The 27,622-nt window shown below is 37.2% G+C and overlaps 1 protein-coding gene across 20 annotated transcripts in view; it reads right to left on the bottom strand.

The window, feature by feature from the left end:
- Positions 1-27,622, bottom strand: part of SETD5 (SET domain containing 5) — a 79,428-nt gene that overhangs the window by 31,196 nt on the left and 20,610 nt on the right. For 2 of the 20 annotated variants that reach the window (XM_040246004.1, XM_040246011.1), the window contains exons 2-11: positions 14,195-14,254; positions 11,348-11,534; positions 10,312-10,536; positions 6,752-6,944; positions 6,364-6,469; positions 5,829-6,037; positions 5,432-5,490; positions 4,740-4,918; positions 3,764-3,802; positions 298-540 (exon numbers count right to left, since the gene is read on the bottom strand). In XM_040246004.1, the coding sequence (XP_040101938.1) occupies positions 298-540; positions 3,764-3,802; positions 4,740-4,918; positions 5,432-5,490; positions 5,829-6,037; positions 6,364-6,469; positions 6,752-6,843 (927 nt within the window). In that variant the 5' untranslated portion in view covers positions 6,844-6,944; positions 10,312-10,536; positions 11,348-11,534; positions 14,195-14,254. Of the gene's footprint in view, positions 1-297; positions 541-3,763; positions 3,803-4,739; positions 4,919-5,431; positions 5,491-5,683; positions 5,725-5,828; positions 6,038-6,363; positions 6,470-6,751; positions 6,945-10,311; positions 10,537-10,693; positions 10,792-11,347; positions 11,535-14,194; positions 14,255-27,622 lie in introns of those variants that run through there. The other 18 variants (XM_040246015.1, XM_040246018.1, XM_040246013.1 and 15 more) reach the window with 15 other exon arrangements.

Raw genomic sequence — 27,622 nt, 5'->3', positions numbered from 1 at the left:
TGTGTAATGTAAGAGCTTAGGTTTCCATTAATCTTAATAATTTCTATTGAGGTGGTATAAATTTTCTATATCCTAATTTATCTATTTTTAATAAAGATATATATCTTAAAGTATGTATCTGAACAGTTTTCAAGTGAGCAAAACTTGCTTTTGGTTAAAGATGCTCCTCAATAGATGGCTACTTTGTTTACCCTAAGGCCTTATACATCTGAAAGATAGGTTAATTTCAAAATATATCCTTTTCCTGAGTTCTTAAAACCTCAACTAATTAGGAGTCTTTAACCCTTTGATCCTTACCTGCATTTGGGACCCAATAACTGTATTATTACAGGCCAATTCAGTCTTATTAATAGTGTCTAAAATAGCAGGTTTGCCCACAAATTCCTTGTTAGAGTGTAGATGTTGTTCAAGGGCGTTCTGTACATCTGCACTGTACTGATTAGTGAAGGCTTCTTCATACTGATCAGTCCATAGTCTTATCCGATTTTCCCATCCCTCAGTTGTATTCTCATCTAAATTCTGTGCCTCAGAAGGAGAATTCTGTAGAGAACAAAGGTCAAGTAGATTAGGAGAGTCCATAAAAGGGACAGGATGGGACAGGAAGGGGTGGGGTGGGGGACTGCCAGGCTAAACATTCAGAGAAAATTAGTTTTCACTTGGCAGTTGTGTGGCATAAGAGCAATGGCCTGGGAAGTCAGGATCTGGCTTCTATCATGGTTTTATTACCAGTAAGCTGGGAGGTTCAGTTTCCTTATTTATAAAGTGAGAAATCAATCTGGATTGCAATTCCATCCCATCACTATGATTTTATGACCATCTTTACATCATAAAAACCAAATTTATCAGAAGAATGACATCAAGTTTGTAAGAAAATCTTCATAAAAATGAACAACAGTGATACTTCAAAATACTCACATTGCTTAAGTTTTCAATACTTATCAAACATCAGTATGACATTTCAAATTGGTAGTTTTACTACTATCCAGGAGTATGTTTTTGCATGTCTTATTATACAATTAATTTATGTTCACTTAAAAGCTACATGTGACCCAAATAAATAACTTAATCTTGCCTCCCACAGAAAAAGCTATAATTCAGTATATCTTTCTAGCATGCTATTTATGACATTGCAAAACAGCCACACAATGAAGAGGTAAGGTGGGGGAGGAGCATGGGTAGATGCAGTGTAGGAAATGCTTATAATCTGCTACACTTCACTCAGAAAACCGCTGCCCTCTATGACAGTACAGTACTGAGGAAACATATCTTGGCAACATCTTCCTAAATACTTTTATATGTGCTTCTGCTATAGACACAGCTGAAGTCTGATATATGTTCTCCTCCAAGGTGTTCAGGACTTAAGGTGTTATCAGAAAACAAAACAAACACTGATAGTGATGATTTCACACTAGTGATGACTAGAAGGAAAAGACACTAATACCAAAGCTACTTATAAATCCATGTCGACTTTAAACTTGCAAAAACAGGTATACAAAAATTAATATGGTTTCCACGAACAATAGAGAAAACACTTATACCCGTTGTAACAATAGCTTTCTTTCATTTCTATGTCACTAGTTTTGATCGACTATTGTCTACCATCCTTCCCCCAAGGAACAGGAAAATGGAAGGAAAAATATAATACCACTGTTTTCCACATTACTCACTAGATTCCAAAAGGATGAACAATAAACAAAAGGATCTAACAAACACCTAAGGCCAACACATTGAGAATAGAACACTGCCTGCTTGAGGTGGACAGTAGCAGCTGAGCAAAAGAAAAAGTGCAAAACTTACGACTTTAAGGGAGCTTATAAGACTGAGGATTAGGGGTGCCCCAGTAGAATTCCCAGGTTTAAGCATCCAGTAGTGATCACTAAACTTCTGACTTGCTAAACAATGTATACTGGAAGCCTGTGCCATAGTTTTAGCTATTGTTCACTAATACAACTCTTGTCTAGTCTGCTATCCTGTTCTTCTGAGTACTAGAGACGCCATCTCAGTGGGTTTAGAGCAACAGTTCTCAACCAGTGGGGATTTTGCCACCAAGACTTTTGGTAATACCTGAAGTGATTTTTGATTAATATGTGGCTTTGTTGGCACTTAGTAAATGCTAGGGATGATGCTACAGTTTACTGTAATGCAAAAAACAGCTCTGATCCCGACAAGGAATTATTTGGTTCAAATGTTGTTGGCTCAAACAGTGGTGAGGTTAAAAAACCCTGGTTTAGACCAGTTTCCAGTAGAGAAATTCAACTTTAGGGTTAAAAAGCCAAATGATAGATTCTTCTCATTCTTATGCTATGGTTCCCACTCAGATCTTTGGTAAGGTTCTTAGTAACAATTAATTCAGAGTACAGAATTTATAACTCAGAATTATTATACAAGAATCAAAATAAACCAGTAATTTTTAATTATTTAAATTTTAACATGCTTATGGAGCTATCTGTCAACATCTCAAAAACTGCAAGCAATATTTGGGGTTAACATGTAGTTTTCTGGGAAAGCCAGTCAATAGCTTTCAGAAAGTTTCCAACTTCTAGAGGCAAGTTACAATAGCTGATAAAAGAGAAAAGGGTTTAACACCTGGGATCAGGGCTATGTCTGCCCCATAAATCTATTTAAGGTCTCCTCTAAGCAACGGTCTCCTTACAGGAGAACGATCTAGCAAAGAAACAGAAACTGTGTTCCAAGACATTCCAGGATTCTGGTGGTCTTGGGCTCTAAGTCCTCTCCCATCTTTTATACAGATATTTACAAGTCTGTTTATGGGTATATGCAAGGTGAGGCCTTCTAATTTTATACAAAGTGCTACCTGGGATCTTTTTAAATGAGTCAATTTGGTGTTCCACATATAAATGTGTATTATATCTACATTTCCTAAGAAAGCTTATCCTCACTAAAGAGTTTAATGTTTACCCTATAATGATCAATAAGAAAGATTCTGCTTTTATATCATTTACACATCCAGATATAAGAATACTAACAGAACTAAACTAGACCTTAATTCTAATTAATACTTTGAAGCCATAAGTAACGGTTTGGGAGGTACACTATCCTTCTACATAAGCAAATAGGTAAGGGAAGATATCAGACAGTATATTCAGATTTCCTTTGGGCAAACTACTCTTCATCGGCTAAAAGCTCCTTTAAATATTGCACATAATTTCTCTATTATCCAACCACTATCTGAAATCATGTCTCATAAACTTTTACTTGATAACTAAAGAAAAGAAGTGCACTAACATCACCTGAGTCTTCTAAACCAAGTAGATATGCCAGAAGAAAACAGCTCAAAAGTAAGGAATCCCAATAAGAATAATTCTTATCAACACTACTACTTTCCTACTGATGAAATTTATCCTTCCAACTGGTGATTAAAGTATACATGATGCTAGGGTGAACGCACAAGAGATCCCCTATCACTAGAAAAACCTCACTCCTGAGATGGAGGCCAATCAGATGGAGGCCAAACATCAACCTCATTTTGTTTGGCAAAATGTCACTTACCCTGTACCCCAAGAAAAGCAGCTAATGAAAAACCAGTAAACGAAGCCTGATTACAGAAAGGAAAAAATATTTTAGAAAATGGCCAAGAAAATCCACTTTGGAGAAAGGCTTTATGAAATCTGAATGGCAACAATTAAAAACTAACAAAAAGCAGAGTCCAAGATTCCCAGACCATCAATGTCAGGAAAGAAGCTGACCAAAATGCAAGATCACAGTGAAGTAAAACACAGCATCAGAGAAGAAGACCCCTTACCTTCATCCGCAAGGACTTCCGGGATCCCTCTCGAAATGCCTATCCCAAAGAGGAAAACAAGTAGAACAAAACAAAACTTGGTACCAAGAATGACAGTTACACCTATCTGAGACTAAAACTAAGGCAAGAACTAGTGTTCTAGTCTGTCCCCTTTACTCTAGGTAACAAATACAATGGAATTCCCCACACTATTGTCAAGAATAGGGGTGGCATAAGGCCAGTGAACTCTGAGGCTAATAACAATACTTTCCACTGTGAAATTAGGTAATTAACAGGAAAGAGCATGCATCACTTAAACCCTATATGCACCCTTGACACTAAAAGAAAAAGTATATAAAAATATTAAGTAAGGCTACAGATTTACCAGTTTGAAATTAAGAAGGAAATAAAGACCAATCCCCTTAATAAGGGGTGGGCAAGTCACCTAGAAGCAACAAAGTTGCTGTGATGGGGAAGAAAGAACACAAAACAGAAGAGGTTTCTTCTGGAGACTTTTTGGTTGAGAATACAGGAAAGTAACCACAACACTGAGTAAGCCTAGACCATTCAAGAGACATTTCCTGAATTTTTGGAAACAAGGGAAAAAACAATCAACCAACAACATGAACTGGGCATGTACCAGCACAAGAATTTCAGACTGGGTTTTGGGGTTGAGGAGGCAGGAGATACTTTAAGGACAGTGGGAGCCTAGACTGGAGGCAGCTGTACACACGGACTTGTGTCAGGTGGGGCTGGGATTTCATACCTGGGATGTGGGGTTGGAGTAAAAGAGACTATGTGCCAGTTGTGATGGTATGGAGTGGCAGAAAGAGGTTGATCTGTATGTGAGTAACACAGATTAGCTGATTTTCGCAAACAGAGCAGAAGTGGCCAAACATCTGGATCAAATTTCTTAAGAGAACTTCGGTGTATTCTTCATCCAACATTTGGGCTATTTCAGATATATTTCTATTTAAGATACTTTTACCCTCCATACCTTGATTTTCTTCGTCTTTGGTGCTGCACGACCCTTTTCTGGACTCTTTTTCCGCTTCTTGGGTTTGGTTCTTCTAACAGTTAAGGTGATGCTTGTAGGTGTGTGCTGTGTTGCTGTATACAACACAGTGGAAGGAGAAAGCTCCTCATCCCAGCTTTCTGTTGCACTGCTATCCCCACCTGGAAAAAGGTCAGTTCACAGTTCACAATGCATAAGAATCCTAAGTACATTAAAAAACAGCTCATTCCTTTACATCTAGCCCATACTCAGTAAGTCATTACTTCTACTAACTCTATTAGAACATAAATACCACAATCCATATGAAAACAAAATTCTATCTGTATCTTTCTCACTAAGCATACAAACTCTATTCTCTATATGTACTTCCCCCCTTGAATTTGGTCCCCAAGCTCCCTTGCCTTGATGTGTATGTAACACAGAAAAGGATCTGTTCTTAGGTGTGTGTGCGCACACTCACAGGGAATATTTTGATTAGTATAGGCCTAAACTCTTGATTCTGGATACAATTAATTCATAACAACAGAATTACAACGGTTTTTGAGAAGACTTCAATGACTATCCATGAAAAGAGCTGGGGATCATGGGAACTTTCAAGAGGGGTTCTTAGGATGAGTATTAAAACCCAAAAATAGTATGTGTCAAAACATGGGCCTAACCCATCTTTGGCTCACCTGATATGTTGTCCTGCTTCCGCCGATGAAGTCTAATAACCTTCCCCCTGCTCATTCCCCTAAAGAGGGAAAACAAACTTAAAGTAGTCCTTCCAACAGCATGCAGCACATCATCACACACATGGGAGAAGTGTCTCTGCATATACTACCCCCTTCCTCCCACCTACCAAATGTTTCCAGGACATTAAATTTCATATCAAATTCAATAGCTTTAAGATCAATCTCTCATTCCTTGTTGTCAGCAATTCTCACCTAGTGCAGAGAATTCGAGCCAAGGAGCACTAAGGAATCATCTACATTAACAAACACAAGAAAGAATACTTTGAGCTTTTCCCTACTAATAAGAAACCCTAATCCCAGTAACCCAGGGTTGGATTTAGATGGAACACGATCTTACCTGCACTTGTCACAGTTGAGAAGGAAGCCATCCTGAGAAAGACCACAAGGACACCAGGAAGGAACAGTCTCTCCTTCAGAGTTCGGGCTGTCTCCACAGCGTTCCTCTACGGGCGACGGCAGGCCATTCAGGTCAGAACGAGGGATGATCGTCTGGACAGGGGGAGAAGCAGGAGGTGTCGGAGGAGGAGGGGCTCCGTAATTATGATCCTGAAAATAAGATTTTTTAAATCAACAGTGTCCAAACACTGGCCCCTCTCTCCCCTAAAGTATGGTACATATGGAAAGAAAGAAGAAAGTAGTACCCTTCGTTTTTTGGCTTCAACCAGGAAAGTGATAAAACAAAATGCCAAGGTCAACTGGGACATAAAAACAAGAACAATGATGCAGGGCTAGACGTCCGCTGGAGGCAGGGAAGTGCAAAAGGGGCAACTTCGTCATGCTGCATATAAACATTTCAAGAAAGTCACAATGTATAAGAATGGATTACACTCCAGGAAGATCACTGCTCTGGAGAGAAATAAATGCATACTCACAGCATAAGGCAGTCCTCGACACCCATGCCTCTGAGTGGTCCCATAATTATGAGTGGAATACACGCTCTTCTCATTAACTGCTGGACTAGCCTCCACAGATTCAGGGCTGCACAAAGGCGAAAAGCAACGCATGATAGCATAACCCCTAATCTTTCCTTAAACTAAGACTTAACTTCCCATTCTAACCCCTCCTCTTTCCACAACCACCAGCCACTAGAGTAAGAGAAAGAACTCAGTGAAACAATCTCATCAACGTAACTAAGCCTATAAATAACAGTAGGAGTGTTATTAAATGTGGATTTGTGTGTAACATGAAGCCAGTATAGGCAGATGTCTCAAAGCAGGCACCTGGGATACAAGGTGTCCCTAATGACAAACACAAACGTACCAGCTGAGCAGGGAGTTTCCCCTAGAGAAGCCACTCTGGGCTGGTTTAGACTCAGAACTATTCTTCTTAATTGGATCTCTTAATACTTCCATGAAACCTCACATGACATTTGCAGTGAGTGAGATGATCAAAGTGCCTTCTGCACTGCCCCAGGGACCAGGCCCTCTTCCATTCACTACCAAGACAGGATACCCTGAAGAAAGTACAGGTAAAAACAATGGCATCTTATATTTATCATACCTCTCATCTTGATGAACCCCCAAACACCTTCCACATATTAAGAATAATAATTTCTCATCCACCAATGACATGCAAGCATATCAAGGACACAATTATTTAAAAGCTGCATGGTAATACCACAGAACTTCAAACTAATCAAAACTGCACTCAGAAGTTTATTCTAGTGATAAATAACAACAATAGTACTAAGTACCATTCTGAATTGTCTATTATTTTCTAGGAGATTTACAGTATTAATTTGTTTACTCTGCAACTACTAAACATGGTAAAGAACACCCCATTTTTACAGAATGTGAAGCTGAGGTGGTGAGATTATATAACTTTACCAAGGTCACACAGTCAATGTGTGACTCCAAAATCTATGCTTTTTCCACTACACCTAACTAGTTTGGAAACCAGGGTAACTTTCTTCCTTTAAAGAAAATGATGTAAGATCTTAAGTAACCAGGCTTATTGAGAAGCTTGGTTGAGTATCTTTCTGTACTGACACTGAATGGAAAATAAAAAGTGTTTAAGCAAATTTATTAATATAAAATAATTATAAATGTGTTTTAAGTTAAGAAATTTAATATAAGCCCTTATTTGATAATAAAAAGATAGAGGTGGCTAAGGACAAAATTCAAGTTCTGGGGCAAAAAGAACTTAACTGATTGCTTAGGTAACTGGTTAGGTTTTGGAGAATTCTGCAAGATTATTAAGGAATGCAACTGTTGACTTTGCAAAACTGAATAATGGATTATCTGTCATTTAAATTAACTAGCAAACTAGCACTGAGATTCACAAATTAGAAACTCCAAAGACACACATAATTCACCCTTGGTGATCTATCAAAGGGTCTTTTAGGGAATCAAATAATGAATACTGTTTGTTTCACGTAATAAACATTTTTCCTGCTTGGAAATATACATAATATAGGACTTGGGTGGAATAAAGTGTGCAGTTCAATGTGGTGCAATGTCAGCTGAGAAGTGAGGGATAAAAGAAAATTCTGAGATATATATCCAACTCACCCAGTTATATGCTCCAAAACTGTGAGAAGGGATCTTATAAATAACAGCAAAGGTAATTTCTAGGTGAAGAAGAACTTTAGACATAGGAAAGTATTCTCTGTTAGTGAAGTGCATGCATTTTATTACTTAAAGAGTGTCTGCAAGATGGGAACTGCACAGGGGTGGGGGGGAATACATCAAGAATGCAGGTCAGTATTCTTGAGAAATAGATGATCTGAATATGGCTCACTGAGAGGCAATCAGCTCTGATTATTAGGAAACAGGTGGAGTTTCCTAAATGAAACCAAAGGCAAACAAGCATTAATCAAATGAAGGTAGAATTTAGTTTCTATGATGGACAGTTAAGAGAAAGTAATAACTTCATACAGCATTGTTAATTTACTACATAAATAAGTATTTCAAAGAGCTGTACATATTTTATGTAAAAGATTTTGTACCATTGAACACATGGGGTGAAACATGACAGCTGTTTATTAGAAATGGATTTTTTTTTTTTTTTTGGACGGGATAAAAGAAAGTGGCATGAGATAAAAGATGGCCATGGAGATGGAGCTATGCTGGTTGTATCTTACCCATCTCCAAACTGGGTAAATATGAACATATGCACTTCATGTGCAAGTCTAGGGAATAAAAATAAAATGTATATTGTGTAGGTTAAAAGGCCATCCCATGTCATAATACTTTGTAGTTAAGCATAGCACTAAATATATTATTTATGTGTGACAAATACTAAAATTTAAGCTCATATCTTTTGATGAGGAAACTTTGCAATTTCCATACTGGTTACAGATTAAATGCATAATTACACGTTGACAGGTAACTACAGGATTTTCTAGGATATTCCTTGACATATACACATATACAGATCTTCTCTGTATTTTAAAATACTGATAAAGAATGTGAGCATTAGGTTTCTATCTCTTTATTAGCCAACTGTTTTATGAAAATATAACTGGAGCCTTTCTTCCCTCATGTTTAAACTTCTGTGACACTTGGGCACACACACATAAGGCATGCTCACAACAGACATACTCCATCAATTGTGTTTAAAGTACAATGTGCAGCCTGTTGTTGTAACACTACCTCTGAAATTCATTTATGGCAGGACAGTAAACTCTTTAAAGTCTTTCCTTCTATTGTTACATCTAGAGGTTTTCCTACAAATATACAAAACAAAACAAAACAAAAACAAAACATAATGTACACCACTGCCATCAGATTTAAAATCCCATAAAGTAAGGTCTAGGTCTTTTTACTTAGCTAAGTATATTGCCCTTAATACCAGGTTTAATCTCAGAGTGCCCAGAACGGTGGAATATGCGTGACCGTGACGTACGCATAATGAAGCACTGACAAGTATCATCAACAATGTAACAGAATGGTATATAAGCTAATTGTTGACATTCTCTTGCCTTGTAGGGATACAAAATGAAAAACTGAAAAATTAGCAATGACTACAGTACCGGAAATCTGTCTGGAGATCATAGATGAAAATGTTTCACTAGATAGAAACACTGCAGTCAAATTTTTAGGCCAGAAATATTTTTTGATTCTGTAATTATTTCTGGACTCCCTAAGCAACAATTATGGGTAGTCACCTCTGTACTCTGGGAAAAATACATGTTTTAAGTAACTGTTTTAGGTCTTTTTCTTAGCTACGAATCCCAATCTCATTGAGTTAATCAACACTGAATTTTTTTGTTGTTGAAATTTCTCACAAATGTTAGAGTTGTCTACCTATACAGTTTGTTAATCACTCCATATAGGAGGCTAGTGGTTGATTTTATACAAATCCATTAACATTATACAATTACCTATTGATGCAGTTAAATTTTTAAGTACTTTGGGAAACGGTTATAAAATTGGAAGCTTCAGCTATTGGTGTAACTAAATCTCTTTGGCATGCAAAAAAATAAAAACAAAACAAAACAAGAAAAGGGGCTCTGGAAGTAACACAATCCACCCTTTCCCACCCCCCACCCTCCATCTTCTTTTTTATATGGGAATAAGGCCCAAAACTGCTTTCAATTACAGACTACCCCAGAATATATAACACACTGCCTCTTAGGGTAGCTTCATTTTAAGTCTTCCTCTTTAAGGAAGTCATCAAACAGTTATTCTAGGTGGCTTTGTGAAGAAATACACATGCTCTTTACTAATATTCTCAGTTTTTAGGAAGAAAACCACTATTATCAGGGATGCAGTTGAACCCAGAGTTTTGGAACAGTTTCTTTACTTTACTGAAGGGGAAAGAATCCCCAGGGACTGTGAAAATGGCAAGAGAAACAGGGGAATTAGAGCAACACCCACCTCACTCAAGAAGTGGCTGTGGGATCAAGAGTCTGAACTGGACCTGAACATATTCAAAACACCAGGATTTTTCCAGCCCAGACCCTAATCCCTGGTACTGCCTGGAATAGACTTGGCTTCTGGGGGTGTGCTGCCCCCTAGGCCCCTTGGGTCTCTTTCGCTGGACTTTCACATCCTGGTGTAGTGCCACTTCGTCTTGAAAGGTAGGGGGCTTCCACTTCCTTTCTGTAAGCAAGGAAGATTGGGTACAAGGGAGGTAAAAGGACAAGAGGGGGAATCTGTGAGCAGGGGGAATCTCGGACAACTTAAAAGAGAAGGGATACAAAAGGCTAAAAATTTTAAAACTGTGAATAATATATAAAGTTTTATAATGAAGGCCTACCTTCATTGCCATTTGGCATTTAAATTCTTCAAGAATTGAGAGTCTATTTTAGGGATTGGACTTTTCGACAAATTCTGAATTCCTAAAGCTGCTCTTAGCTGAAAAAAAAGTTTGGTACCACTGATTTTGAAGGTCCTCTTTCTAGGCAATGAATATTATAAAAAACAGGTGACACTACTTTCCACATTTTCTATCCCAAATATCAGAAGGTCTAAGTAACCTGCCCATACAGTAGCAGCCCCTTTACTCTAGAACAATGAGAAGTACATAGGAAGAGGCCTTCAAGGAAAATCAGCAGGAGAGAACTCCTCTTTATCCTCCATTCATCAGATAATCATTAACTCTACAGAAGCAGGTAGTGACACCTACTTGTCTTCCTTACCCATCAAAACAAATGAAAATAATCACTATCTTGAAAATTTATTTCTATTAATTATTTACTCAGAAATACCTCCCCCTCCCAAATTCTTTTCCTCCCCCTTCTAACTCTTTTTTGCCTCCAGCTTCTACAGGGGAAAGGGAACGGTCTAATGTCATTTATAATGGGCTAGGCTTGGGTGTAGAAAATAATACATATTTACTATTAGATGCCCATAAGAAATTTGTCTTGATACAAACTGGTAATGTACCTACTACCTAGGAAGCAGCACTTACTCTGATCCAGCAGCCATATCTGAGTAGGATGTATCTGGTGTGGTGACTCCCAGAGGGATTGCAATGCTCATGACGTCCAACACAGCAGAGAGTGGAAATCACGGGGTCCAACTATTGGAGACTGGCCACTCTGAGAGTGGGGGTGAGCTGCAGAGCCTCAACCAACATGTTATGGACATGAGGGATCCTAGCACAAAAAATGAAAATATCTAGTAACCAGATAGTTCTTTAAATTTATTGCAAATGCTAATGAATATTTTTCTATTTTTTTTGAAAGAAGCTTTTAAGGGATAGATATAAAGTACAAGGAATCAGCATTGTCCATTTACTATGCTCTGCATTAATGTTCCACAAAGTGAGGTAACAAAAATTATGCTCACTTTTCATTTCCATTTTCATTTTTTTCTTTTCAGATAAAGGAAAAAGTTATAGTCTGCTCATCAATGAGCACATTTCTCCCATTACACAACTGCTTATTAAACAAGATGTTCTACGACCTAACTAATGAGTTTTAAGTCAGATAATGGTAAAAGAATTATCACAGTTTAATGTTATTCCTTCCAAATTAAACAGGATGATAAAAGTGATCAATTTATTTATATCTGACTGAAAATAGCTGTTTTTTTATTGCTTTCTTTTGACATAGAATACCCTTTTGCTACTTTTAAACTTTTTTAAGTAACTGTAATCTGGGGAGAAGATGTAATGATTAACTATATTTTTAAGGTGATATCCACCACTATGTATGAATAAAAACATAAAACACAAAGTGTACAGTTTCATGATAAAAATTAGAAAACACTGCATGGAAAAGCAGTGAGGATACCTTGAGTTGGTGACCACAGCCAGTGGAATTTGGGAGCAGAAAGACAAACTCAGTAACACAAACAAACAAAATGAGATTAAGAGATTTGGAAGTATGGTGCAAAGGGAAAAAGTGTACTCTGATTTTTACATTAGTGACTTTACAGCTCTGTTAAAAAAAATCATTAAAAGAATGGAACAAGAAGTATTTTATGTGGGAGGAAAGAAACTCCATGTGACTGTTAAGGTTCAGGTTAACAAAGGTTTTTGAAAAAAGAAAAAAAAAAACCAGTAAGAAGTCATGATTGATATACTGATTCATGATAAGACAAATAACAGTAGAAAATGATTATTTACACTAAAAAATTAAATCAAATGAAAAGTAACAGCATATTAATTGAGTCAATCCAGGAGACTAATACAAATTTTAAAATGATTAAGATGATCTGAGATGCTTGACTCTTATTTTGAAATATGAAGCAAATTAATGTGGAAAAGAAAACCAACTGTGAACAGTGAATCAGGCCAAGATTTTTAAGAACACATAAAAATAATATTCCTGTTTTATATCATTATTTTAAAGTGCTAGAACAGCTGTAAACTAAGTAGTCCTCCCTGGCATTCGCTCTTGAAAGAGCTGGATCTCACCAATGGATCTAGGACTCTCCAAAATCTGGGTGTGGCAATACGCTTGCTCCTACTCAACTTGGGGTGACATATTCCACTTGAGATTGAAATGAAAAAGGAAGATCTTCCTATCTATTGTCTTTATAGCTTGTAAAAAAAAAAAAAAGTGACTAGCATAACTTTCTGCTTTTGGGCCCATCCTACACATAAATGTTTCTTTTCCCTAACAATATATTCAAACAGAGTAGATCTGTATACCCTCTGAGCCTCTGGGAAACTGAAATAAAATCTACAAAAAAACAGAAGAGAGAATACTTATCAAGTAAGTCCAAAAGAGCATTTTTGAACTTTGGGAGCTGTTGGTTACAACTCTTTCTCTATTTGATATCCCAGTATAATTCTTGAATTAAAAACATAAACAAAAAATCCAAAGGCTACTTAAGTTAATAACCAGAACACAATCTAATAATAATCATACTGCTGCTGCTAAGTCACTTCAGTCGTGTCCGACTCTGTGCGACCTCATAGACAGCAGCCCACCAGGCTCCCCCGTCCCTGGGATTCTCCAGGCAAAAACACTGGAGTGGGTTGCCATTTCCTTCTCCACCGCATGAAAGTAAAAAGTGAAAGTGAAGTCGCTTGACCAATACTGGAATCCGAATCATGTGTTATACTTCAGTATAACCCCCAATTACTCAACACCACTAAAAAATCCTGTCATAGCCATTACTGTTATATAACCATTAAAAAAATGCAGGTGTCTAGATAAAAGAAAACTTTTTTATAATTTTACATGACCACTTCCACTCTTCTGATGAAGGCATTTTAGATTAGCATGGTTATCTTGCTTCAAGTAATACTTTCATAATATTGGGCCTTTTTAATAATAAAAAAAAAGATGGCAAAATCAAACTTCTCATATAACCCTGAGCCTAGTTCCTCTTCCAAATAACATGTAAAATGTAGCTATTAAAATGTTAACTGAAGAACTTCTAACATTATCTATATGCAATATGTAATTATAATTACTCTAGTTTTATAACATAATACAACAGGCTCCTACTACAGTTTACAAAGTTTAGCAGTTATAGCAGTTACTAACTTTTCACACACTTTGGAGATATGTCCTAGAAAGAGTGATAAGAATTAACATTTCTTTGTGGAACAGTTTCAAGATTTCTTTTACTTGTTACTTTGTCTCTATTCCTACCAAAATATAAACTCAATCAGGACAAGGATTTCTGTGTTTTATCCTCTGCTATAGTTCCAAAATCTAGAACAAGTATTTGAGAATATTTCCTGGCACAGAGATTTTTGAGAACATTTGCTGAATAAATTATGATCACTATTATATCAAAATTAAACTTAGTATTCATTAAAGTGCAAAAGTTAAAAGAATTTACTTGGCTCAGTCACCTTTTTATAGACCTCTGAATATGAAGTCCCCCCAAATTATCTGCCAGTAGCTGTGAAGACCTAGAAAAAGTTGAGAAACGAATTAGTATAGACAGAAATAACAAAGATGGACACACAGCATGGAATTCTAGAGAAATAATATTTTAATGGCAATTTTGTTTCATTTCTGTATTCTGCCTTGTTTACAATACTATGTTCCATTTAGTGCTTTATCTTTGTCCTTTAACCTCATTATATTATTTTCCTGTAAACCCAGAACCTAAATAAAAGGTAGAAAAGGCAATTGTCTTTGAGTTAAGAAGTGGTAAGTACTATCTCTGGGTGATCCTTTTCTTTCCATCCAATTAGAATTCTCTTCCATTTCCCAAAGGATTCATTCTTTGTCTCGCTCTGAGAAGGTGCTTCTTTCCTGACCCATTCCTAAATTCACAGGCTTTTCTTTAATCAAGTCCATGTGATTCTCCAGTCAAACAGGGACTCACCATCATTTATTAAAGTTCATATTACTCTTTTCTTCCCCCAACACATCTCTCCATCCTCTTATCCTATTACAGAAAGATTGACAAGTCAATTTCTCAACTACTCAATGGAAGACATGTAGAAAATAGAGCTTTAATTTGCTTTCTACACTCTAAAAAGAAAAGGAAAACAGGTGATGACCCAGGATTTTGGGGAAGGGGACAAAGTCAATTTAACAGTAGCCTGAAAAGGGTATCAATATCTGAAGTGTTAATATACCATATATGTGAAAATAGTTGTTTGAGGGATTCCAGTACCAAGCAGTAGAGTAAATGTTCTTTATGCTGATATCTTATGGATTTCTAACTTTATTAAAACCTGGAAAATAAACTATTCTTTAGAAACCATTTTAAAGAACCATATTCAGAACTATATAAATGAAAGGCCTGAGGGTGAAGTGAAGTGGCTCAGTAGTGTCCGACTCTTTGCGACCCCATGGACTGTAGCCTGCCACACTTCTCCATCCATGGGATTTTCCAGCCAAGAGTACTGGAGTGGGTTGCCGTTTCCTTCTCCAGAGGATCTTCCCGACCCAGGGATTGAACCCAGGTCTCCTGCATTGTAGGCAGATGCTTTACCGTCTGAGCCACCAGGGAAGTCATAAAAATGAAAAGCATGAGGGTAATAGTAAACAAAAGGAAGAAATTACATCAAGGAAGAAATACCCTCTTTTAACAACAACAAAGAAAAAAGAAAAAAAAAATGACAGGAGTAAAAAGAGAAATAAATACATGAGTATACAGCAGGGGGAAAATGAATGCTCTGGAATTTCAATTTAACTACAACCAGAACACTCCTCCAGAACCCCTAGGAACAGTAATAAATTCTTAGACTCAAAAGCACAATCAGCTTGTCTCCCAGTCCTGAGTACTCTTTGAGAAATCACCATTTACAGATACCTACAGTTTCTAAGGAAAAGGCTGTTAAGAACATGCCAGAAACGGTTTATCATTACTCCTGTCTTTTTAATTGGGTTCAGAAATGGTCAACAGTCTCTGTATCTGTCTTTCTGACAGTCTCTTCTCTACGTGACTTGCTGAAAGCACAAGACCCGTGTGGTCTGCCAGGTCACTCTCAGAGGAGACAGACAATAAGTGTTTTAAGAACAATTCCAACAGAGACTTCAGAAAAAGAAATTGCATCAGCCAGGTGAGCCGGAAGCAGCTGGGAGACAAGAGTCCAATAAACAGCCAATCCGATGAAAGAAATTCAGAACAAATCTGCTTCAGTAATCCTGTGAAGAGGACTGGCAGGAAGAGGAGTGCCGCTTCAGAAAAAGAACAGGCCTCATATGCTTCAGACAGTCTTTGTACTGTGGCTGTGGACCTTGGCCATTCTCCCAGAAATGATGCAATCCTGATGAACAAGATCTGCTGCCAGAGAAACAATTGTTAACAGTCTATGCAGACAGAAACTTAGCCAAGAAGCAGTCTCTGATCAGCTCTCTCCACAAACCACCAGAAAGTCAAATTTCTTCTTAAATTTTGGTCTCTGACAAAGCATGTAAGTGAATATATATTTAGGCATATACAAGCACGCCATTTTCTCAGTGTGTCCCTTTTTAGTTCCTCTGGTTTTATAATATCTATCCTCTATCATTCAACATGAAATAAAACATTGAGATTGCTTTTATTTTATGAATTCTCATGTTATCACCAAGGTACTTACTTACATTGAAATTTTACACCTTTTCCCTTCATTCTCATAAATATATGTTCTGAGGTATAGTGGCTTTCCTAAGTTTTAAAATCACTTTGAAATTTAGGGCAAAATTATGAGATTTCAGAGTTAAGATAAATTATGCACAATGACTAAGGGCCAGAAAGGTGTATTTTATAGGTATTTTTGAAATTATGTTAAACTCAGTATGTTAAAAGCAGGCAGGTATTACAGAAAGAGAGAATCTCTTCCCACTTACGCTGACATAAAAGGTAGGCTGAGTTACAGTTTGCAATGCCCACTTTTCTCAAGGGCAGTGATATCAATCTTTTAAGAGAGGGTAATGATTATTTTCATCCTATTAGCCACAACTTACTATTATAGAATCAACTTAAATACTCCCTAGATTCACCTCCTAGGTCTGATTTCTTTTTCAGAGCTTTGGCTATCAGGCTGCTAACACAGTATTGTTACTATAAAATTATTAGGATTCTCCTTCACCGGAATACTAAATAAAAGGCTGTATACAAGACAACTCTATTCTCTAAACTCTTTAGCCAGAAGCCACAATTAACCAAATTTTTTCTTTCTGAAAGCAATAACCTTTAAACTGGGGTTCACTAAAAACAAAAGCTTCTAAAATGCATTCTGAAACCAATGTGTTCAGTCAAATCTACTATCCTAATATTTAAACTATTAAATAACATTAAATTAAAAATCAACAGATTAACAGAATAACTCTGAAGCATTTCACAGGCCAATAAACCCAACTCAGTTAAGAAAACATGTCAGAAAAATTTTCAATAAGGGTTAGTTAAAAGGAAATAACCATTAATTTTAAGATTTAATTTCTGAATCTGATTATTCAAAATTTTGTTATACATATAAGCTGAATTTATTCTTAAATGCTCTTTACTTAAATTTCTTACTTTTGAATAACTAAACAGTAAAAAGAGAAGATGGGGAAAGTATTTGAGAAGACTTTTTGGTGATTATTACCTTCAACTTAATTTTTAAATCACAGAATAATTAAGAATGCAATAAATATACAAATTGTTGTATATGAATGACCAACTTGTTTGAGAACTAATGCGGCAGCTACCTTAGATGCTTATCTTCCATTTCCAGTCCAAAGTGAGACATTGAGGAAAAACACTGCCGTTTTACAGCAACATAAAAGCTTTTTATCTTGGCACAAGAAAAAATATGAAAAAATAGTATATTAGGAAATTTGAGTTCTAACCTACAACTTATTTAATTTGGTGATGTCAGAAAAATAACATTTTATAGATGAACCTTAAATTCCTCTCAAATCTTCACTGGGTTTCCTCATGCTCTAAATTTCTGTGAATCCTGGCACTGACAATGCAGTGTCTTAAAAGTCCATCTTATCGTTGTACATCAGAAAGAATACCTATTCTGCTGACTCAAAGGTGCACATGGATTGGTGTTTGCAGCAAACAAGAATTTAAACGGCTGTAACTTTTAAATATATGTAAACAGAGAGGAGCTGCTATTAATAACCTGAAGATGGCTAAAAATTTTCACTCATTTCCAACAGTGTGTATTTCAACTTTCCTACAGTAAAAATGTGAGCAAAGGATATGTGGAAAACATGCAAAAAAAATCTAGGAGAGATAAGAAAGAAGCATTGGAATAAATAAATAAGAATTACTGGAAAATAAGACACAAACTCTAAGAAAGAGCTCAGAGTTCTGGGGGAAAGTTCACATACTTGGGGTAGTGTAAGTATAAGTTAGGCTTACAATCTGAAGCAAGTTAATACAGGCAAAGGATCAAGAAGTGCAGGGCTGAAGAGAAGAAAAGACAGACGTGTTGTGATAAACTACAGAGACTCACGAAAGACCATGATTTAGTAATGTAGAGCCAAGATAGTTTTCCTTTTCTCCCACCTCTTCTCCTTCAACACTTGTTTATCCCCTGGCTCCTTTACCTAAATTTATACTCCCTCTAGGGGCAAATGGGCTTGGCACAATAAACTGATGTCTACAAAACCTCTAAATTTACTAGAATAGGAGGTAATTAAAACCCAGTAAAAAACAAAAAACAAAAACCCTATTTCAGTCCATAGTAAAAATTTCTTTCCCCATGAAAAACTTCATTAATGGTAATACTATAGAGACAAAGACATACTTCATTGTACTTGGGAGGGAGGGGAGGGTGACAGGATAAGAGCACATGGCTGGGAATAATGGAACTACTGCGATCTTAAATTATTTTTAGATTACATTAAGGAAAAAAGTATTTTATTTATAACCCATTTAACAATGGTAAACATATTTACTGCAAAACTAACCAAGGATGCAGATTCTTTCTATCCTTAGAAATAATCAGTTAGGAAAATTTTAGTTTTGTAAGTATCAAGTAAAGATGATGCCCTCAATGAACTTTCATTTATCTCTTTCAAGAGCTATATTCAAAAGACTTCCTAAATGTTCTGCTCCACTCTGTAGCCTCTGATCATGCTTCAGAGCCATTTCTACATTAGACTGGAAAAGAACCTCTCCTACTTCTCTATTTGCCTCCTCCTCTCAATTATACCTTTTCATTTCCAAACCTTGAAATGGGAACAACATTTATTTACTCCTGACAAAGTAGGTTATAGACATTTATAAGGCATTAATTTTATTCTTTCATTAGTTTAGGCAAAATTTCTCTACTTGATAAAAAATTCAGAGTTTTAGAGTCTAATCCATTATTCTAAATAGACGAAAAAAAAACAGAGCTTTAAAAATATTAACTTAGAAGAAGCCACATACCCAGTAGTGGAGTAAAGAAAGAAAATTAGGTACCAACATCGGAATTAAAAAAAAATTTTTTTTTTTTTTTCTGGAGGCTGCTGAGCGGCTTGTGGGATTTTAGTTCCCCAAGAATGAACCCAAGCCCTCTGCAGTGAGAGCATAGAGTCCAAATCACTGGATTGCCAGGGAATTTCCTAAAAGAAATTAAAAAAAAAATTAAGCGCCAGTTGTTACTGGTTCTATGTTAGACAAACAAGTTCAGATCAACATTCCTGGTTCTTGGGAGTTATATTATCTAAATTTGTCAGGGTTTTCTTCATCCATTCATTCAATAACCATGAAGTAACTACTCATATAATTATACTATGTATAAAAACAATGTTAAGAGCTATTTACAAATGTTGCTCTTATCCAACTAGAAAAGGGTAGGTACTCAGTAAAAACTCTTTTGGTTTGCCTGTGTGCCAAGTATTTCATTTTCACAACCATGAAGGGAATAGAAAATCCTAAAGTGTGCCTCTACAATTAATGAGTCATCTTGAAGTGAAAACACCACCCTACCCCCAAAGAAAGAAAACCCAAGCCACTCCATAGTTTAGCAGTGACACGGAGGAGAACAGAAACAGATTCTTCTGTAATAAATCTTTTAAACTGTTTAGACAAAACTTATCATTGATTGGTCTCATGAAATTTTCTATTAAGAATGAAGAATGACACAAACAGAACCTGACCATACATGTCCTGTGATTATCTGGCTGATGAGGTGCCAAAGTATATGGCAGTAAAGGAATTTAAAGCTTAGTAATTCTGATATGCACAACAGGGACCCTCTCCTGACCAAAAGCCGTATCTTTATTGACTTATAAATAAAAAGATCAATATCACAATATAACAATATAAATTTTAAGTGCTTTATTTTATATAAACTTACAAAATATATAATATAAAATATATTATAAAAATATACAAACATTACAAAAGCATAAAAAGTAGAAGTGAAATTCTCACACAAGTCTAGTTCCCAAAGATGAAAGTGATAACCCTATTGCTCTTTAATCTACCTGGCTCATTTAGTTTTGGACATTTATATGCATAAGTACAAATTTATTTCTCTTAAATGACAACACTGTATTCTATTCTGTGGAGCTACTATAATTCAAATCAATCCTCTGCAGGTGGATGTTTAGACTGTTGCTAATTTTCCACAATATACACAATGCTGCACTGAATGCACGTACATATGCCTTTCTTTATACACGTCTATAAACATTTCCTTTGGAGACATTCTTAGAAGTGGAACTACTAGAAGGGCACAAGCATATTTACTAGTGATGCTGAACCACACTCCAGAAAGTTAAAGCCATTTTACACTCCCATAAATGCAGTGGGAAAGCTATATTTTCTCATAAGTTTCAAAACAATTTCAACTCTAACAGTCTTCATACAGTCTCTTCCTTAGAAGAGACTCTCTACTGCCTAAGAGAAAATCCTAAAATGAAAGTTAACTACGAATTCTCCATAATTCAGTGATTAAGACTATTGATTGAGTACACTCAGTTCAGTTGCTCAGTCGAGTCCGACTCTGTGACCCCGTGGACTGCAGCACGCAAGGCCTCTCTGTCCATTACAAACTCCCAGACTTTACTCAAACTCATGTCCATCGAGTCGGTGACGCCATCCAGCCATCTCACTCTGTCGCCCCTTCTCCTCCAGTCGTCAATCCTGAGCAGCATCAGGGTCTTTTCAAATGTCAGCTCTTCGCATCAGTTGAAGAGCATCAGCATCAGCTTCAGCATCAGTCCTTCCAGTGAATATTCAGGACTGATTTCCTTTAGGATGGACTGGTTGTATCTTCTTGCTATCCAAGGGACTCTCAAGAGGCTTTTCCAACACCACAGTTCAAAAGCATCAGTTCTTCCATGCTCAGCTTTCTTTACAGTCCAACTCTACACGACTACTGGAAAAACCATAGCTTTGACTAGACAGACCTTTGTTGGCAAAGTAATGTCTGCTTTTTAATATGCTGTCTAGGTTGGTCATAACTTTTCTTTCAAGGAGCAAGAGTCTTTTAATTCATGGCTGCAATTACCATCTGCAGTGATTTTGGAGCCCCCAAAAATAAAGTCTGACACTGTTTCCCCATTTATTTGCCAAGAATGGGACCAGATGCCATGATCTTAGTTTTCTGGATGTTGAGCTTTAAGCCAACTTTTTCGCTCTCCTCTTTCACTTTCATCAAGAGGCTCTTTAGTTCTTTTTTCTGCCATAAGGGTGGTGTCATCTGCATATCTGAGGTTACTGATATTTCTCCTGGCAATCTTGATTCCAGCTTGTGCTTCCTCCAGCCCAGCGTTTCTCATGATGTACTCTGCATATAAGTTAAATAACCAGGGTGACAATATACGGCCTTGACGTACTCCTTTTCCTATTTGGAACCAGTCTGTTGTTCCATGTCCAGTTCTAACTGTTGCTTCCTGACCTGCATACAGGTTTCTCAAGAGGCAGGTCAGGTGGTCTGGTATGCCCATCTCTTTCAGAATTTTCCACAGTTTATTGTGATCCACACAGTCAAAGGCTTTGGCATAGTCAATAAAGCAGAAATAGATGTTTTTCTGCAACTCTCTTGCTTTTTTGATGATCCAATGGATGTTGGCAATTTGATCTCTGGTTCCTCTGCCTTTTCTAAACCCAGCTTGAACCTCTGGAATTTCACAGTTCACATACTGTTGAGTGCACTGGATGACCTCTGAAATTCTTTTATACTGAGTAGGAGATCTTAGTTACTTTTTCACTAAATTTGGGCTGGGATATTCAAAGTAAAACTTAGATAAGGTACTATTACGGAACAAAAGTTGTCTTACAGTTGTCTCATGCTGCTGCTGCTAAGTCGCTTCAGTCGTGTCCGACTCTGTGCGACCCCATAGACAGCAGCCCACCAGGCTCCCCTGTCCCTGGGATTCTCCAGGCAAGAACACTGGAGTGGGTTGCCATTTCCTTCTCCAATGCATGAAAGTGAAAAGCCAAAGTGAAGTCGCTCAGTCATGTGCGACTCTTCTCGACCCCATGGACTGCAGCCCTCCAGGCTCCCCATCCCTGGGATCCTCCAGGCAAGAGCACTGGAGTGGGGTGCCATGCCCTTCTCCAATGCATGAAAGTGAAGTCGCTCAGTCATGTCCGACTGTTCACGACCCCATGCAGCCCACCAGGCTCCTCCGCCCATGGGATCCTCCAGGCAGGAGTGGGTGCCAAATGAGGCAGAACATCCCTCCCTGTCGCTGTGCTGGCGCTGGCACCTGAGAGCTTAGATGAATAGCGATTCTTTCTCCTTTGAAATAGTTCACGAATGGTCTTCCATCCATTCAGCAACACGATTCAAGGTCGCAATGCACTACTCTCATGGCCTCTGGGTTCTCAACTCTTCATTTTCCCATAATGCTGATCCTTCTAGGGCCTAATTATGATCATTATCATTCTACTATTAAAACTTAAAATGGCTACCTAATATCTATTGGGTTAGTTCAGACTCCTTTGCCTGAATAAAAGATTGCCTTTGTTAATTAGATATTAACCTTGTTTTTTCCTTCTCCTTCAAAATTTTGTTCACACTACTTGTCTGATATGCTTTTTTTTTTGCACCTTAAAAAAACTTTATTATGAGAAATTTCAAATATAAAACCACAGAAAACCCTGTACTGAACTGATACAGATCCTACTAAGCTTTAATGAACATCCAACTCACAGTCAATCTTACTGATAACCTCTCCTCTTCTACACTATTATTTTAAAGCAAATTCCAGAAATACAAGTAGTATGTATTACATCTGCTGAGTAAAGTTGTCCCTTGCTTATTTTAAATATTGTGAGAGTGGTTAGCATATGATGACAGGTGGCAGTGATATGGAAAAACCATCATTTCATTGCAAAAGTGAAAATGGATAAAAAGCTTAATGTAACCCATCAACTGATTTGCTGAGTAATGTTAATACACACATGGCTATGAAAAAATGTCTTTTTTATTTTTTAATAAAAAAATTACTGGGAATTCCCTGGTGGTAGGATTCTGCCTCCACTGGAGGGCACACAGGTTCAATCTCTGGTTGGGGAACTTGGATCCCACAAACCATGTGGCCAAAAAAAAAAAAAGGACTGAAAGCAATTCTTAAAAAAAAGCTTTTGTCACTTATGATTCATTTTATAAAAACTTTTTTGGCTGCATCACAGGGCATGTGGGATCTGGGTGTGCCGCCGCTACCCAACCCCCGTGGACCAAGTCCCCTACAGCAGAAGCCCAGGGAAGTTAAGCCCCTGTATACAATTATTTTTTGATTTGAGTTTGCTGATGTTAAGATTTCTTGTGTTCTTGGGAATGCAAGTTTCTCCTTGTAGCAGAGTTAAGCACAAGCAGACACAGGCAGTCTGTGACATAATATTTCTGTAAGTATATGTTATGCACCAATAAATAAAAATAAGTGAAACCAGAGCATTAAAAAGAGGAGGACTGATTATCCTTCTCTTTATTATCACAGTAGCAATGGCTCATATCTGAGGTGTTGGCCAGCTGTTCTTAATGAGCCGTTTCTTAAGAGTACGAGAACCTTAGAATGATGACAAACTTAGGGTTAAAAAAACTCACCGACTCAATGAAGGCATACTTTACAGTCAAAAAAATTACTCACCAATAATGGTAAGGGTCACAGTACTAACAAAGGTGAGTGTCACAGAAGAGAAACATGTGGGATGTAGATAGCTGATTCCTACATGAACCACAAAGCAGAGATACCTGATGATCCAGTTAGTGGAAAAGAGGCCCAAATCACTGTCAATGCAAATATATAGCATTAAACATTCTATTACCAAACTACCCGCCATAAACTGTATTGATAACAGTAAAGTTAAACAGTGACGTATCCAGTGGTTTTTTTTGTGTGTGTAAGCAAAAAACTAGCCTATATTTACTTATACAGTAGGTTACTGTGTAGAATGAAAGCTCTGGAAAAATAAGTACATTATTTCCCTAGAAGAAGATGAACATCTCTGGACCAACTAGCTAGTAATTTTTTATGAGGCTCAGAAACTTTACGTATCTGCAAAACATCAAAAATATTTAACTTATGAACTGTAGAACTATTCTCTGGAAATCTTAATATGAAAAATAATTTAAAACCTTGATACAGGGAGTTCCCTGGTGGTTCAATGGGTAGGACTCCCGTGCCTTCACTGTTGAGAGCCTGGGTTCAATTCCTGGCTGGTGAACTAAGATCTTGCAAGCAGTACAGTGCGGCCAAAATATAAAGAAATAAAAATTGAAACCTTGATAAACCAGTTTCAATAAACACTTCAGTTATACTGGAGCCAAAATTCTCATTCATTAATGAGCGGTGGCGGTTTAGACTCTTGTGACCGCATGACTGTCATCCACCAGGCTCCTCTGTCCATGGGATTCTCTAGGCAAGAATACTGGAGTGGGCTGCCATTTCCTTCTCCAGACCATCTTCCCAAGTCTCCTGCATTGCAGGCAGATTCTTTACTGACTGATGGTGGGGGTTCAGTCCTTAAGTCATGGCTGACTCTTCCAGTTCCACAGCCTGCAGCCCGCCAGGCTCCTCTGTCCATGGGATTTCCCAGGAAAGAATAGGGGAGTGGGTTGCCATTTCCTTCTCCAGGGGATCTTCTGGACCTGGGGATCGAACTGGGGTCTCCGACATTGCAAGCAGATTCTTTACCACTGAGCCACCAGGAAGGCCCTTCATTTAGGAATACTTAAATTAGCCCCAAAGCACAGTCAAAGCACTACTTTTAAATGAATACAAGGAGTTTAGTAAATTGCTCCAAATTCTTATGCAAAATATAATCACAACCATAAGCTCTGCTGAAATTCCCGAAGTATTTTACCATCTCTTTCAATCGCCTCTGCCAGTTTTTCGGTGCTATCAGAGTCTGACTCTAAGCAAAGCCCAGAATTCCAGCACTGAATCAAGTGGAGGAGAACATGAAGCATCTTAGGTTTTACCTTCCCCTTTTCCTTTTTGTTAAAACATCTTCTATTTACAAACTTATTTTTTCCTAAGTAAAATATTCCTAAATATTCAATGCTACTGTTTTTGAATACTGTACATATCCTTTTCTAGTGCTTGATAACCAATATGAAAACTAAGACAAATAAGAAATCCTATGCCCCAGACTTTGATAAATCTCTTGTAGACCACCCCTACTTAAAGAGTAGTGGTTCCCAGACTTGTTGGGCACAGTTTTTTAAAACTGCTAAAATTTTGGGGGTGGAAGAAATGGCTATAGGGTCATCAAAAGTAGAAACTTGCATTTATAAAATAAATGAGTCATGGGGGTATAATCTATAGTATGGTGACTAGTTAATACTGTACTGCAAGTTTGAAAGTTGCTAAGAGATCTTAAAAGTTCTCATCAGAGGAAAATTTTGTTTAACTATTTAAGGTGAGATGTGTTAACAAGAGTTTGTATTCAAATCACTGTGAAATCATTATGCTTTTTTGTTGTTCAGTCGCCAAGTCGTGTCTGGTTCTTTGTGACCCCATGGACTGCATCATTTTGTACACCTGAAATATGTCAACTTAGTCTCAATTAAAAAACAGCCTAAAAAATGAGGCCATTAGGATGTGCCCTAATTCAATATGACTGGTGTCCTATAAGAGAAAATTTGGACACACAGAGACACACCAGGAACGTGTACACACTGACGAATAACCACATGAAGAGGCAAGAGAGTGACAACTGCGAGCCAAGGAGAGAGGCCTCAGGAGAAACCACTCCTGCCAACACCTTGATCTCAGAGTTTTAGCCTCAAAAAAAAGTGCAAAAATTTTATTTGCCAATTAGGAAAATACAGTAAAACAAACAGCAAACATTAGATCTTTTGCAATTGGGGCTAAACAATTTATACTCTGATAAATATATCAGATGATATTTACTAAGTGTGACCCCCCCCCCCAAAAAAAGGGAAACAAAGCAGCTCCCTAAGAAGGTGCTGTCCTTTGACCTCTTGGGCCAAACCACCATAAAGCCCCTGGTTAAAGCAGGAAAAAAAAAAAAAAATCACACAATCCATGGCTCATCAATGAATTTAGTTTCCTAAGAATCCACTAAGACTCAAGTTTGTGTTTCACGTTTTAAAGTCCAACTCTTCCCCTATATGTATACGAAAGCAAGAAGCAAACCCATGAGGCAGGATCTCCATTTGCCTTAGCATTAATATTTAAAAATTCACCTGAGGTGTAACTACCTTGTTACTGTTTTTCTAGCAGAATACTTCTTGACTATTATTTGAGCATACATATTCATTAAATTCCTACCAACTGTGCATTACTGAACTGTTAAAAGGAAACAATATTTGTCTGTTTTGAGGGGGACCTACAATGAATGTTTATTTGGCTATCAGTCTATTACAATGAAAAACAAATCCTAATTTACAAGTCGAGTAAGTTTTAAAGATGTTTGGAAGCTGTTTGACACCATTCCTTATTCTACAGAAATTCAGTTCCTTTAAGAAGTCTTATCTAACTTCTAGCCTTATTATTAATGATTTCCTTTCTTTACTCCCTTTGCAGAAGGTATTTTCGCAGAAGGTATTTTCTTTGGGAAAAAACTGGTCTACCAAGCAAAACTGAGTGTGCATCTATGTCAATCTGATACAAGCAGGTTTTCATCTCTAGTAGCAAAATTATTTGAATTTTCAAAAATACAAGAACTTCCAGATTCTTTATAAGAAAACAAGTACTGAATATGTCCACAGGTAGGCTCTGTGACAGTTTGCTGCCTGGCCCAACAGGTCAAAGGGGGGCCTTTTTTCAGGCTGAAGAAGAAATCAACTGAGTCAAGTTTTTCTCTTAGGAATAAATCCTAGGATGTTTATAGTTATTAACCTTTTTGAGGCGTAATCACACATTTCTGTGAGAATCTTATCAAGCTTATGAATCTTTCCCTCAGAAAAATGCAGAGACAAAACTCAAGGTAAAAATCCCAGGGATTCATAGGCCTCTGATCTACACTCTTTCCTGCACTGCAGGCAGTCTGGGATAAAGGAAGCCTGTAATTGACTGAATGGTAAATACCCTAGTAAATATCAAGGAAGTCAGAATTTACAATCTGTCTAGTAGGGGACAAAGTCCAATAAAACCTCATCCATTTCCTCTCTCCAATTTTAGGCAAACAATCCTACAGGAAAAAGGGGAAAATTACAGATGGACGGCAATACGGAAAGTCAGGAGGAGAGGAAAGGACACATTATATTGGTGGAGCCTTCCTTAAATCATCTAAGTAATGTAGTATAATGAAAAAAATCCTGGAACCATACAGAGTTGACTCACCTTATTACTACTCGTACAATCACTGATTGTTTGTTCATTTGAGACCACCCTATAACACTACTTTGAGAATGAAGTAAAATAACACTAGTAGAACTTAGCAAGAAATTGGGCCAAAAAGGTAGATGGGGTTTTTCTACTACATCCTACAG

The sequence above is a fragment of the Oryx dammah genome, unplaced genomic scaffold (assembly GCF_014754425.2).
Source record: "Oryx dammah isolate SB20612 unplaced genomic scaffold, SCBI_Odam_1.1 HiC_scaffold_9, whole genome shotgun sequence".
NCBI lineage: Eukaryota > Metazoa > Chordata > Mammalia > Artiodactyla > Bovidae > Oryx > Oryx dammah.
Note: the sequence above shows the minus strand (reverse complement) of the source record. Positions and strands in the feature narration are given on the sequence as shown.